Source organism: Pagrus major, chromosome 6, assembly GCF_040436345.1.
Source record: "Pagrus major chromosome 6, Pma_NU_1.0".
NCBI lineage: Eukaryota > Metazoa > Chordata > Actinopteri > Spariformes > Sparidae > Pagrus > Pagrus major.
This window is the reverse complement of record NC_133220.1, coordinates 20,539,390-20,551,896: the sequence shown is the minus strand read 5'-3', so window position 1 is coordinate 20,551,896 and position 12,507 is coordinate 20,539,390. Positions and strand designations below refer to the sequence as shown.

The window sequence follows — 12,507 nt, the reverse complement described above, 5'->3', positions numbered from 1 at the left end:
GAAAAAATCTCACCAGAAAGTCTAACCTAGTCATTGTAAAGGTTGAATTATAATGCACTACTGACCACATAATTGATTTAAAAAACTAATTGTGGGTGGAATGTACAAACGAAATAACAAAGCTGTTACTTATAATGATCAGATTAATCAATACATTACATGTCCTTACGAAACACCTACATTCACAGCACAAGCATCTGACGCACAGAGAGTACCTGACAGAGTACATGAACTGAGAAGCCTCAAAAACATAACGGCCTCGAGGTTTCCAGTGGGATCTTTCCTGATTAAAGTCACTGGCAGACAGAGATGGTACAGCTAACACTCCACATAACACTTAATTTATTTGTGCAGTTTCATGTGAAACTTGTTTATGATAAACTCAAAGTTACCCTCTGATACAGCTGCTCAGAGTTCTCACATTGGCTCAGTTGACAGTGTAGACTCTGAATATGCCGAGAACAGCATGATGTCTTTTCTGCACTGTCAGGCTGAGGAGATAAAGAAGGGATAAACAACAATAATGCCTGACAATATATTTTTATTATAAAACTTTCAATAATATTCACTTCAAGTCACTCCAATCAGTCCTGTGTTGCACACAAATGGTTCAGCTGAGGTAAAAATTTTAAGTCTGGTTACAATTTAGCAGAAGAAATGCAGTCCCACAGGACAAACTGTGGAAACACACAACTCGAGAAGCCGCAGGAGAAAGTTTCAAGGTACAGTACATTCTTCACACCTCTGTGAATTTAGCAACTTCATCAGTAACATTACTGATATAAACGTAAATATATGAATATAAACTTTGTAGGACATAACATACATGTACAATTCAATCTTCTGCACATCATAAGAAAATAGCACACATATAAGAGAATGGAATTGAAAAAATATGAGAATAAAACATGTTTACTGTAATCTTAGGTTCAGAACTTATGTTAAATCAAAGCATGTCGAACCGACAAAGTAAATAAAATTGTACACTATACACCTCAGTGTGTATACTAAGCTTGGTCCTCTACACTGTTGACTGAATCAAAGATTCTGTGTTGTGTTGACCCAGAGGCAGGATTGAACAACTTGAATTTAAACACAGTACATAGTAATTTTTCCATTGATTATTATATTAGTTTTACAAAAGTAAAAGCACATCTGATTCAATATAAAATGTTTAAAATCCAACTGAAATGAAATCGTCATCAATCTGCTTCAGCATAAACATCTACTCTATTACTCATGTATTTCCCTCTGAGGACATCAGAAACCAAAAGGGAGAAATTTGTATTTTATACCATTTTTGTTTCACAATGGTGCCCCACATTTGCATTAATTCATCAAAATAACTTCAGCACTTTGTTTACGCAGAGAACTTGTTTCCACAACCCTATCAAATTGCATCATTTTGAACCATATTTGTATAAAGCAGTAGCCACAGATTTTGAATAACTCCCATCAGCGTTCTTGCCAAAGTCTCCTCTTTATCAAACTTACTGCACAAACATGTCACCTTAGCTTGTTGAACGAGCAAATTAACAAACACTCATCAGGGAGAAGTGCGCCGCTAATGCCAGTTTGCAGGCTAGATAGCTCATTAGCGACTTGGCTGCAGCATTTTAAAAAGCTCTGCTTACTTCGGTCAGTTATAGCTTATCCGATTCCAGGCTGGACTGTTTGCTGCAAGTCATTCTCTCTCTCTGCAGCTGTCAGTATCTAAATAAAGCAGAAATGCCTAAATAATAATCTTTTTAAAAATAAACAAACAATACATGTTGACATTGTTTTACGCTGCAAAAGAGATGATTAAATATGATTTCAGTTGGACTTTTAAGCCTAATGGGTCATAATTAGCTCTCCCCTGAGCCCTCTGTGTTGGGTTGTGTGGTATTAGAGTCTTGCTCAGAGGCAGATGTTGAGTTTGAAGTTTCTTCAGATGCAGAGTCTTGTGAGTTCTGGTCTGTTTCTGATGATTGTTCTTGTGGTGCCTTGTCATCTTCTTGAGGATAGAGCTCCGGGTAACGCTGCATACACTCCTGCATGGCCCTGAACTGCTCCAGGCACTCAGAGCCCTTCACCTCTTCCTTACTGTAGTGGAAACAGGAGAAGGCATCCTTAAACTCAGTCCCACAGGGACCACTGGCCATCCCACCCAGGCAGGGGCAGTTCCAGTTGATCTCCCCACTGGGAAGAATCAGACCTAGGATTAGAGAAGAGGTTGACGTTAATGCACAGGTGTTGTCACGATACTGGAATTTATAACTTTGATACAACTTCAGCGCTGTGTGTGTCGAATCGTTGTCGGAAACGAGAGAGATTGAGGAAGCATAACTGGTGTAAGTATCGATACTGTGGAAGTATTGAAACAATTTCAAATATTCAGTATTGATATTTATATGTTTTTGACAACACTAACAGGTAATAAACTAAAGCTGGAATTTAGCCTGTAACCTCTTGGTAGTTTTACTGCTCCTCACCTCTCTCCTCATACGGGTCATTAGGATCTTCCTCTACGAGCTCGGCACTGCTGGGAGCGTCATGATCCTCTTTGGTGACAAAGATGATTTGGTCTTTACCTGTTGTGTAAAATGTAGAAGGACAACAAAAACAAATCATCAGTGAAAAGAAACGAGCCACCTAATCCAACACAAAGGCTTGCTAAATGACTTCTACAGCCTCTAGTTAACTTAATAATTTGACAATAACAAAGTAATAACAGGTTCAGCAAATGCAATTTGAACAAAAACAGTATGCAAATACACAATATTTATATATTGCGTCATAAGAAATATTTTTAATAATAACGAATATTGAACAGCTGTGTGATTAACCCTAACCCATGAGATGAACTACTCTGACTGTATTTTAATTAATTACAGTGTTATTTCTCACCTGGCTGGCCCTCTAGAGTTTAGAGAGAAAGGAACCAGTGACAGACTTAATAAATTATACTATTATACTGACACTAACATCATTTTATTATTTATAAGTGTTGTTTGTGTTGCTGCAAAGGTAGAAGTAAAGAAGTGAACAGCATATCAGCCTGTCACCTCTTTATTTATTCATACAACATACATCAACAATACTATAATTATATTTCTTAAGATGAATACTTGTGTATGAACCCAACATGACATATTGTGCTGTAGTTGCTGCTCAAGGTTAAACTCTCTGATGGTTACAGTGAGCTTACAGTCCTGTTAGCTGATGATGAAACGGGCACAGGCTATAACAGTCCTAAACAACGAGCTTGTTTGTAGACTTTTATCAACTCAGCTCAACGCCAACATTAATTTTTCATTCAGACTTCAACCAACTTCAGGGTTAGCTTCCAGATGAGTTAGCCTGCTAGCACAGCATGGTTATCTTACCTTCCTGTCTGACCGAGCTCATTTCTTCACGCTGGAGCAGATTCAATTATTCTTTATGATTTTTTTACCGCGACAGCTCCGAGGTTAGCGACTCTTACTGACACTCAACACGACACATGAGAAGGTCTGAGGTTCTGGTCCAGCATCAGCTAGCTTCTTTCATGTTTCACAAGTATCCTTGCATGAGCGTGGACTCTTCTTCTTCTCCTGTTCTGTTTCCGGTAGCGCAGACACTCCGGGGCGCTTTGCTGCCCCCTACAGTCAAAGACACCGCATGGAAACATGTCAAAAGTGTCTTAGCCACAAAACAAAGCTTGTACTTTAACACAAGGAGGGTTTACAAAGGAAATTAGAATATTTTGGTGAGAACAATTGCCCTCTAACTTTCTGATTCAATTCTGTTTCTCTCTTTTATCATTTCTTTTTTTATATAGCCCAAAATCACAATCACATTGCCTCAGTGGGCTCTACTAACTGTACAGTGCAACGACATCCTCTGTCCTTAGACCCTCGATTCGAGTGAGGAAAAACTTGCCATATTCAGAAAAAAAACCTTTTAACAGGGAAAAAAGATAGATGTTGCATGTACAGAACACAACAACAAAATCACAATTTACAAATTGCATTGAAAGAATATCTGATACATATTATAATATATATGTAAAGTATGTGCATCCAGGAGACGACTGAACAGGCTGAGGCATTGTCCAGTGGTGCCCGAGCCACATGACTGCCTCTTCACCGTGGTGACAGAGGAGAGCAAAACTGATTTTAAAATGCAAAATATTACCGTCCTGACAAGAGATGCCAAACGAAAAGGATGAGGAATGTAATTTTCAGAGGGAAATTTACAAACAGCCAATTTTACTCCCCCTTCCTGTGAGCTACAATCTATGTATGTGCTGCAGTCCATTTAATTGTAATGTGAACTGTTTTTTTTACACTTAAAATATACTTATTTACAATAAAACTTTGCTAAACCATAATGACTTTTCCAGTCTTAATTTATTTTTTGGGGTGGGAGATAAGGGTGCAATCATATTGTAAAGGTTGAATAAACCAATTCATCTTATTCAGTCAAGTGGCTCTTTGTGGTTTTACTGAAAAATTCTTCTTTGTCAAGAAAATAAATTCTCATGTCCTGTAGATCACAATGTATTGAATCACAATCCTTAAATGAAGATAATAAGAAAGGTCATATATGTACTAAAAATACACTCTATGTGCTGTAGCATTAACATTTTACTTTAACCCCCTCATTTAGCAGGTATAAGCAGCATATAAAAACTTAATATACGATTAATAACACTATACTGTAGTTTTGCTTTGAGATGTATCAATTAGTTTTATCAGCAACTGTAAATCCTGTAATTGTTGACAAATATTGTACATATATGTCCTTATAGCTGTCTTTCTGCTGTTATAGGCATTGTTTTTAATTAAATGTCATTAAAAAACTCTTATATGTGCTTAATGAAGTTAAAGTTGTTACCACTGCCTTGTAGCAGTAGAAAAATATAAAGGAAGTGAAATGATCTAGTCTATTGGAAACTTCCCTGGACATAATATTAACATCCTCAAACATTATTGTATAAAATGAGACACAACCCTTCACTGCACACAAAAGGCAACTTTTCCTCAGAAAAAAAAAAAAATCACGTGGCAGTTTCTATAAATTCACTCCATTCAGACAAGTAGAAGAGTCAACCGATTGAGCCTTTTTCCACAAAAGGTTTTATTGAGAATGTTTTTCTATAAGTTTGTTCTGAAATGCATTTCTCTTTACATATTCAAAAGACTTTTATCTTACACTGAAGACAAATTCAAATTATTTAATTCATGGTCTATGTACAGAAAATGATAATTTGTCAGTTGTGGAAAAGTGATTAATGTAAGTATGCTTAGAGCAGACAATTAAAAAAACAAAACAATAGAAATTTAAGGAAGTGGCAACAAAAAAATGAATGTGACGTGAGTTAATACTGCATCTCCCTGGGAATGCCATACAGTAAAACAGCGAGGACCTTTTACTTTTCTTTTTTTTTTTTCTTTGAATGGTTCACAAAAATAAGATGAACAAATTTCTTTTGACAGTTGGACCCCAATGTGAGCTCTGCATCCTCTTCTTACAAGACCCTGCTGAAACAACAGCTCTAACACAGGGTCACAAATCAGGAAAATGACAGTACTTGATTCAGCTTCTGGTCCACACCTTCACGTAATTGTTTGACAGAAAAAATAAAATACAGCTGAAAATAAAAGTATAAACTAAGATAACACCAAGCAGAACATCGAGTGCTTTCTTGCACGCAACAGGCAGTTGACCTCCGTCATCCTGGTCGAGTATGCCTGCATACTGAAGCACTCTATTGTCAGTCTGAAAAAAGGACCAAACCCCTGCAGGACTCCATCTCACACACAACAGAAGCCTTTAAATGAATCCTGGGGAGCTATAATCTCGAGTCAGTTAGAAAATCTGATGAAGTACAGCTGAAAAAAAGTTGGTCTTGGTGTTACTTTGGGAGATTCATGGAGGGAGCAACAAGCTGTGTGCAGCCCCATCAACTCACTAGGTCCCATTTCAGCTGAGATTCCTGAAGATTCCTCAAACTCGAGAGCTGACGATGCAGGGGCTTCATATAGATGTAAAACAAATGCAAAGTTGGTGATCGTAATAAAAGTTGATTGAAGGTGGGAGGATATTGGCTTTTCTAGAAGAGCAGGGCCCCCATGCTGCCAACTTCACTCTGTTCTTTCACAAAGATCTCAAAGTACTGGTAGATGATAGTGACGGCCAGCAGGATACCGGTGCCAGAGCCAATGGCTCCGAGGAAGTCAGCCATTACTGATAAACCACCGATACACAGCCCACCAAAGGCAGCGGCAGTAGGAATGTACCTAAAACACAAAACAGGGAGATTGATTAAATATTACAGAAATTCACCTTGAGGTCTTTCAGATGAAATGCTCAGTAGTAAAAATGGCAGATATTCAAATACAGTCATACTGATTGTGGGGAAGTGATTAATGGATGATTATATCAAATTAGTTGCCAATAAACTTCATAGTTGAAACCTAAATCGATTACTCACTGAAATTCTAGAGTGTTCCAAAATGTTGAACTGCTCCTTTAAGCAGTACATATTGTGAAAGCACACACAGTGGTGACGACCACAACTGAGGAAAACTTTAGCAATAAGAATGGGAGCCACATTCTTGAACTGCTGCCATGCTGCCAAGTTTAGTGTAGCTCAATAATTGACATTTTTGCACTTTGTACCTTCAGAAAGGATCTTAACTTTTATATGTTTGGGTGGAACAACATTTCTAAGGACAGAAATCTTATTGCAAAGGAAAAGAAAAAAAACACTGAGGGAAGGTGGCTAATACAAAAAGAGTTTCTCTCTTTTATCTGATGAGAACAGCTTTACCCTTCCATCATGATCATTTTCCTGACAAGCAATAGGGATTTAATTTGAAGTAAGAAGTTCAACTCAAGTTTTAGGTGGACTGTGGCAGTAAAGGAAGTTAATGTGAAATATGATGATGAAGTGTAGCTTTGATTATAAAATGGGTGTTGTTTGCTTTGTGAAAAAACAGTGCCAAGTACATGAGCTAATGCAAATTCATGATGAAAACTTACAACCATTCGAACTGATAAACGTGTATGTTTTGTGCAGCTGATGAAGTATATAAATAGAAAACAAGAAGGAACTGCACATGAAAAGAATTTTGATTTTACCTGTTCAGCTCATGGACCATTGAGGTTTCTCTGTGTCCCCTCATCACCATCTGCTGCTCCTTCAGCTGTTTCGCCACCTGGATCAAAGTGAATAAAAGAGCTTTAAAACTAAGTCTGTTTGAAATAAACCCACCAAGCCACCTGCTCAAAAGTCGTTAAAACTTACGTCTTTGGCAGAGGAGCCTGAGACTTCGATCCAGGTTTTGGAGAAAAAGGCACATGATCCGAGCATGAAGACAATGTAGATGACCGCATGGACCGGGTCGTCCAGAACAGAACCAAATGACTCAGGGGGGGAGAGGTAGTAACAGAGTCCACCTACAGGGTAGGCTCGGGCTGGACCACCTGATGATGTGTCCTATAAACATGAGAAAAGAATAAAGGCTTTAATGGACAGAAAATGACTCCAACATCTGGGGTTTACAATCACAAATATCAAGAATATGTCATTTCTGGAGACTCAGTCTCTGAATAAAGCTCAACAAAGTAAACAGAAAGGTGTGATTAAGTGCATACTTACAGACCAAGTACCGAGCAGATTAACCAGGAAGTTGCCACTGAAGCGTGTGGAAAGCATCTGGGAGATAACATACAAGTTGGAGACCAAAGCCGACTGCAGGATGATGGGGATGTTGGAGGTGTAGAAGAGCTTGATGGGGTAGGTGTTGTACTGGCCACGGTAGCGGGCAGACTTGATGGGCAGATCGACCCTGAATCCCTGTGAGAAGAGGAAAATGCGTAGGACACATATGAGCAATGAACTGTTGACACTCCCCTAACTCCCCACACACTCCCAGTTTAAACTTTGAGAAATGCCGCATGTCACAAAGTCCAGGCACTCACCTGAAAGTATATCACTACAGCAAAGACGAAGACTGTGGCGATGAGGTTCATGAGGTTGGGCAGGTTCTGTCTGTAGAAGGCCTCTCTCAAAGCACGCACTTTGTCTGTCCGAGTAGCCAGCAGATGGAAAAGCGCAATGATTGCTCCCTCAAACTCGGTGCCTAGAAACACAACAAGTCACAAGAATTACACACAGTTGTAGAGAGTGCAGAGAAGCAACAAGATGGACTTTGATCACGGCTATGGCATTTACATCTATCGAACAAAAATGGAAAAAACTCTCTGACCGTCTGCGAAGTTGTTTGGATAACTAACCACTTTGTGCTCTCTTACCTCTTCCGGTGTTCACAGTCGTGGGGCTGAAGGCCTTCCAGACAATCGTCTCGCAGATGTTGGTCGCAATGAACAGTGAGATTCCTGAACCAAGACCATAGCCCTTCTGAAGCAACTCATCCAGCAGCAGCACAATCATTCCAGCCACAAACAGCTGTGGAAGAACAACACAGATTCAGTCAACTGAGAAATACAGAGAAAGTCATGTGAAAATGTTTCATAGCTATGAAATTCACTTTCTTTGAAAAGTCTTGGCTGTTTATTCTGACTAGTTTAAATAACTGAACTTAATAACAGTGTGAGCAGGAGCATATTTTACTTTATGGTTAAACTCATTAACAAACCAGGTGCTTATGTAATTCAACTAATGAACAATGACTACCTGAGTTTGATAACTAGACATCATGAGAAGTTTCTCTGAGATACTTGATGACCTTGATTTATCTCTTGGACTTGAGAAGTCATCAGCTTATATTAGTGGCGTCAGTTTCACGCTCTTCAATTAAAGGAAAATTATACGTTTGATAATGACCAGTTTAAATGTTAACATGACTGAAGGGGATTTGTCTGCATTAAAAAAAAATCACTTATATTTAGGGAACTTTAGGGAGCAAAGAAGCTGATACTGATCCAAGCAGACACAGAACTTCATTGAAAGAACACAGAAAAGATAAATGTAGTTATAATCCACATATTATTATATCCTTTCCACATCATGTTAGTGTGTAATTAAAGCATGTTTCAATGATAGCATACATATTTGAAGTCAAATCACACAATTGGTTGTGACAAATTTGACGAAAAGATTCCTGTTCTCACCTGAATGATGATGAGCAGACAGATTCCTGCACCCATCTCTGAGGGATCTCCATACATGCCGGTCATTACGTACACGATGGCCTGGCCGATGGTGATGATCATTCCAAACACTGAACAACATGAACATGAGGTTAGACAATCCATGGACATACTTATGGAGTCTAACCTCCTCCTGGTGAGAGTTTACTTACATTTCTGAGCTCCATTAAACAGGGCTCTGTCTTTTGGTGTGTCTCCAACTTCGATGATCTTAGCTCCAGCGAGCAGCTGCATTATCAGGCCTGAGGTGACGATAGGCGAGATACCCAGCTCCATAAGGGTACCTGGAGGGAGATATTCAAATTAGGAAATTCCAGCAGGGGAGCAGACATGCATTTTATATTTTACTTGATTATTAGCTTGACAAATACCTCTGTTTGAAGCCAGAATGACTCTCATCCAGTAGAAGGGATCTGCAGAGTCTGAGGACATGATGCCAAACAGGGGGATCTGGAGGCAAACAATGTGAGAGATGAATATTTTAATGCTTCTATGAACTTGCAAGTTGCTACTCAAAAAATAACGCCTAGACTACAAGTCCAACTTAAGGTACAACATGTAATCAAATCATTAGTTTAGATTAAAGATTACTAAGGGCAACACTACATGCAAACCCGTGAGTTTTTCACTTTGGATAGTTTTCCAATCCTCCGGACACACATATTATTCGAACTGTGCCATGCTAACATCATTGCAGGTGATTAAGGATTTTGTTTTTTTATTAATCGACAGATCAATCAGTGGAAAATTAATCTGATTATTTTTCATGTATTTACTAAGCACCTTTAAATTTAAAAGCATTGAGAATTCTCTTTGTGCACCTTCTCCCCCTTTTCTCCATTTCATCCTAAATTAATCTCTTTGATGTTGGATGGCAGGAAACCAATGCAAATTGAATGCATAATTTTGGGCTAGGACTAGTAGTGATTTGCAGTTGTCATATTTCTTATTCTGCTGTACTAAATAAGTCAATTAAAATTTAATTAGACAATTGATAGATTAGTAAGTAATTAAAATAATTTATCTTTAGAAAAAAGAAACCTGACATGGTTCATTGTGAGGCTATGTAAGATTTTTTACAGTCACATCAAATAGTTTCATTGACGGCTGTGTTGAATTACAAACTCTGATTGTAAAAAAGAATAAAAATGAAAAAACACTGCACACTGAGACGACTGACGACTTGTACCCACTTCATTAACAATATATCGGTCCTCAGACCTTTAATGAAGGTCATTCAACAATTTTATTTGAAGGTCAAATAACCAAATAGTTAACAATAAAGTGAAGACAAGTAGTAGTTTTTCATTTAAATTATATGGTTTTCAATTTCCATTTATAAGAACAACCAAGCTGACTGAAGCAACAGATTATGGAAAGACGGTGATTAATTAATTAATGGCGACACTTACCTGGCAACACACCAGGAAGATGAACAGAGTGATGGCAGTCCATAATACCTTCTCTCTGAACTGGATCTGTTGGACAGGCACATTATGAGAGGATTTACATCAAATAACTAAAGCAGCACCAAAAGCAAATGTACTAATAAAATGACCAGAATTCTCACCTTTCTTTCAGGTTTTTGGATCTCTGGCAGCACCGCACAGAACGGCTTTATCACCTCCAAGAATTTGACTGAAAACAGGCAGACATGAAGTATTTACGTGAGTAAACTGGAAATAATAGCTCGGTGTCAGTGGGACGTGGCAGTGAAATGTGGGCGGACTCACGGCACGTTTGAATTTACAATAACCAACACTAAACAGATTTGACTACCAAATAATGTATTTGTATCACGTAGTTTCTAGATATTTTTTGCTAGACCTTTATATTATTTTATACCAGGTGTATGTTATTAGCATTAGGCAGATGCTTTAGGGGCAGCAGGCTGAAGATAACACGGGTAGTGTTATGCGTCGTCATCACTAGACTGTCAATGTCTTTGAATGAGTGGCTAACTAGTTAGCTTGGAAGATATGTCCATCCAACGAGAGCCACCGTGGCGCTTTTAAGATCTCACTACAAGCAAGTTATCACGGTTAAAAAACTAATACTCAAGTGTTTGATTGAATCCACTCACAACTTCTTATTACAAAGGGTTTAAGATAGTACAAAAGCAACTGCCAACTAGCTAGCTAGCAACGTAAGCTAGCTTGCTACCAATGCCAGCGCTAACGCCGTTAGCTAACTAAGTTGTCTAAAACAAGTAAAATACCATTATTACTCTCGCTACACATGCTCTAGATATAAAGTCTCGTACGACTCGTGTGTGAAAGTCATACTCACTGCCCATGTTGTCCTAGCTGTCCACCTCTGTGCTCCTTTACCATGTAAATCTGAGCAGACTCAACCTCACTACTGACTGACTGAGCCGCCGGGAGGAGGAGAGGAGGAGGAGAAACTTTAGAGACACGTCACCACTACAGACACGAACAGCGACCATTTAAAGAACCAGGCTCCACACAGGCCCGGCCTCAACATTCATCTGTGCATTTGTGTTTGTGAAAGGTCACATAAGAGTACAGAACAAGTGCTCGGTTTTATTGGGACAATTCAATAATGTCAGTGTTAATTCACTGCGACAGCTCCACATCTTCTTCTTCTTCTTCTTCTTCTTCTTCTTCTTCTTCTTCCAATGGTAAAAGAGAGTTTCATCTATGTTATGCAGAAAAAAGTGTGCAACAACAGCAATAATAATAATAACAATAACAACGATAATAATAATAATAATAACGATAACAATGATAATGATGATGATAATAATAATGATAATGATGATAATAATAATGATAATGATAATGATAATAAAAAATAATAATGTATATCTTCTTATTTATTTCTATTTAATCCAACAGTCTAATGTACAAAGACACTGTCTGTGTTACTTTATTTGGATGTTCCATTGTATCAAGGCCGACTTTCCAAGCAGGCAACTCTGAAGGCCTGAAGGCTGCAGGTTGTCAGTGTAAACTGTAATTCGACTGTAACACTTGAGTACATTTAAATAGCTGAAATGGTAAGGTCCATTGCGTCCTGCCTTTTGACATTGTCTGATGCCCTGTCTTATTGTGTCTTTATCTAGTTTTGGTACCTTTCTTCAGCTGATACCAGCTTACATGAAGCGTATCCTCAAATACAGTTTTGTTTAATCAAATTATTACAAGCCGACAGACATACAGCAAACCTGAAGCAGGGCTGTAGTCTAGCACAGAAATTTAAACCTTTATTTAAACCTAAAAAAAATCATTGAGGCTTCCCTCATTTATAATGATGTCAAGATACACAAACATAAGCAGGGTTAAAAAAAAAAAAAAATCAAAAGGACAATATTCAGTGAAAACAATTACACACTGAGGTGAA

General features: G+C 38.2%; 2 protein-coding genes across 2 annotated transcripts; both read right to left on the bottom strand.

The window, feature by feature from the left end:
* Positions 1-533: 533 nt before the first annotated feature.
* On the bottom strand, positions 534-3,499 carry LOC140998458 (mitochondrial intermembrane space import and assembly protein 40-B-like). The gene is made up of 3 exons (XM_073468753.1): positions 3,369-3,499; positions 2,475-2,573; positions 534-2,197 (listed from the first exon to the last, which is right to left on the bottom strand). Exons 1-3 carry the CDS (start codon positions 3,388-3,390, stop codon positions 1,848-1,850), a joined length of 471 nt encoding a protein of 156 aa, XP_073324854.1. The 5' UTR covers positions 3,391-3,499; the 3' UTR covers positions 534-1,847.
* A 1,580-nt stretch (positions 3,500-5,079) lies between these two features.
* sec61a1a (SEC61 translocon subunit alpha 1a) lies at positions 5,080-11,526 on the bottom strand. The gene is made up of 12 exons (XM_073468405.1): positions 11,434-11,526; positions 10,715-10,782; positions 10,557-10,622; positions 9,516-9,594; positions 9,297-9,428; positions 9,106-9,215; positions 8,287-8,440; positions 7,954-8,114; positions 7,631-7,828; positions 7,277-7,468; positions 7,111-7,187; positions 5,080-6,266 (listed from the first exon to the last, which is right to left on the bottom strand). The coding sequence occupies exons 1-12, from the start codon at positions 11,438-11,440 to the stop codon at positions 6,080-6,082; spliced, it is 1,431 nt and encodes a 476-aa protein (XP_073324506.1). The 5' UTR covers positions 11,441-11,526; the 3' UTR covers positions 5,080-6,079.
* Between the last annotated feature and the right edge of the window lie 981 nt (positions 11,527-12,507).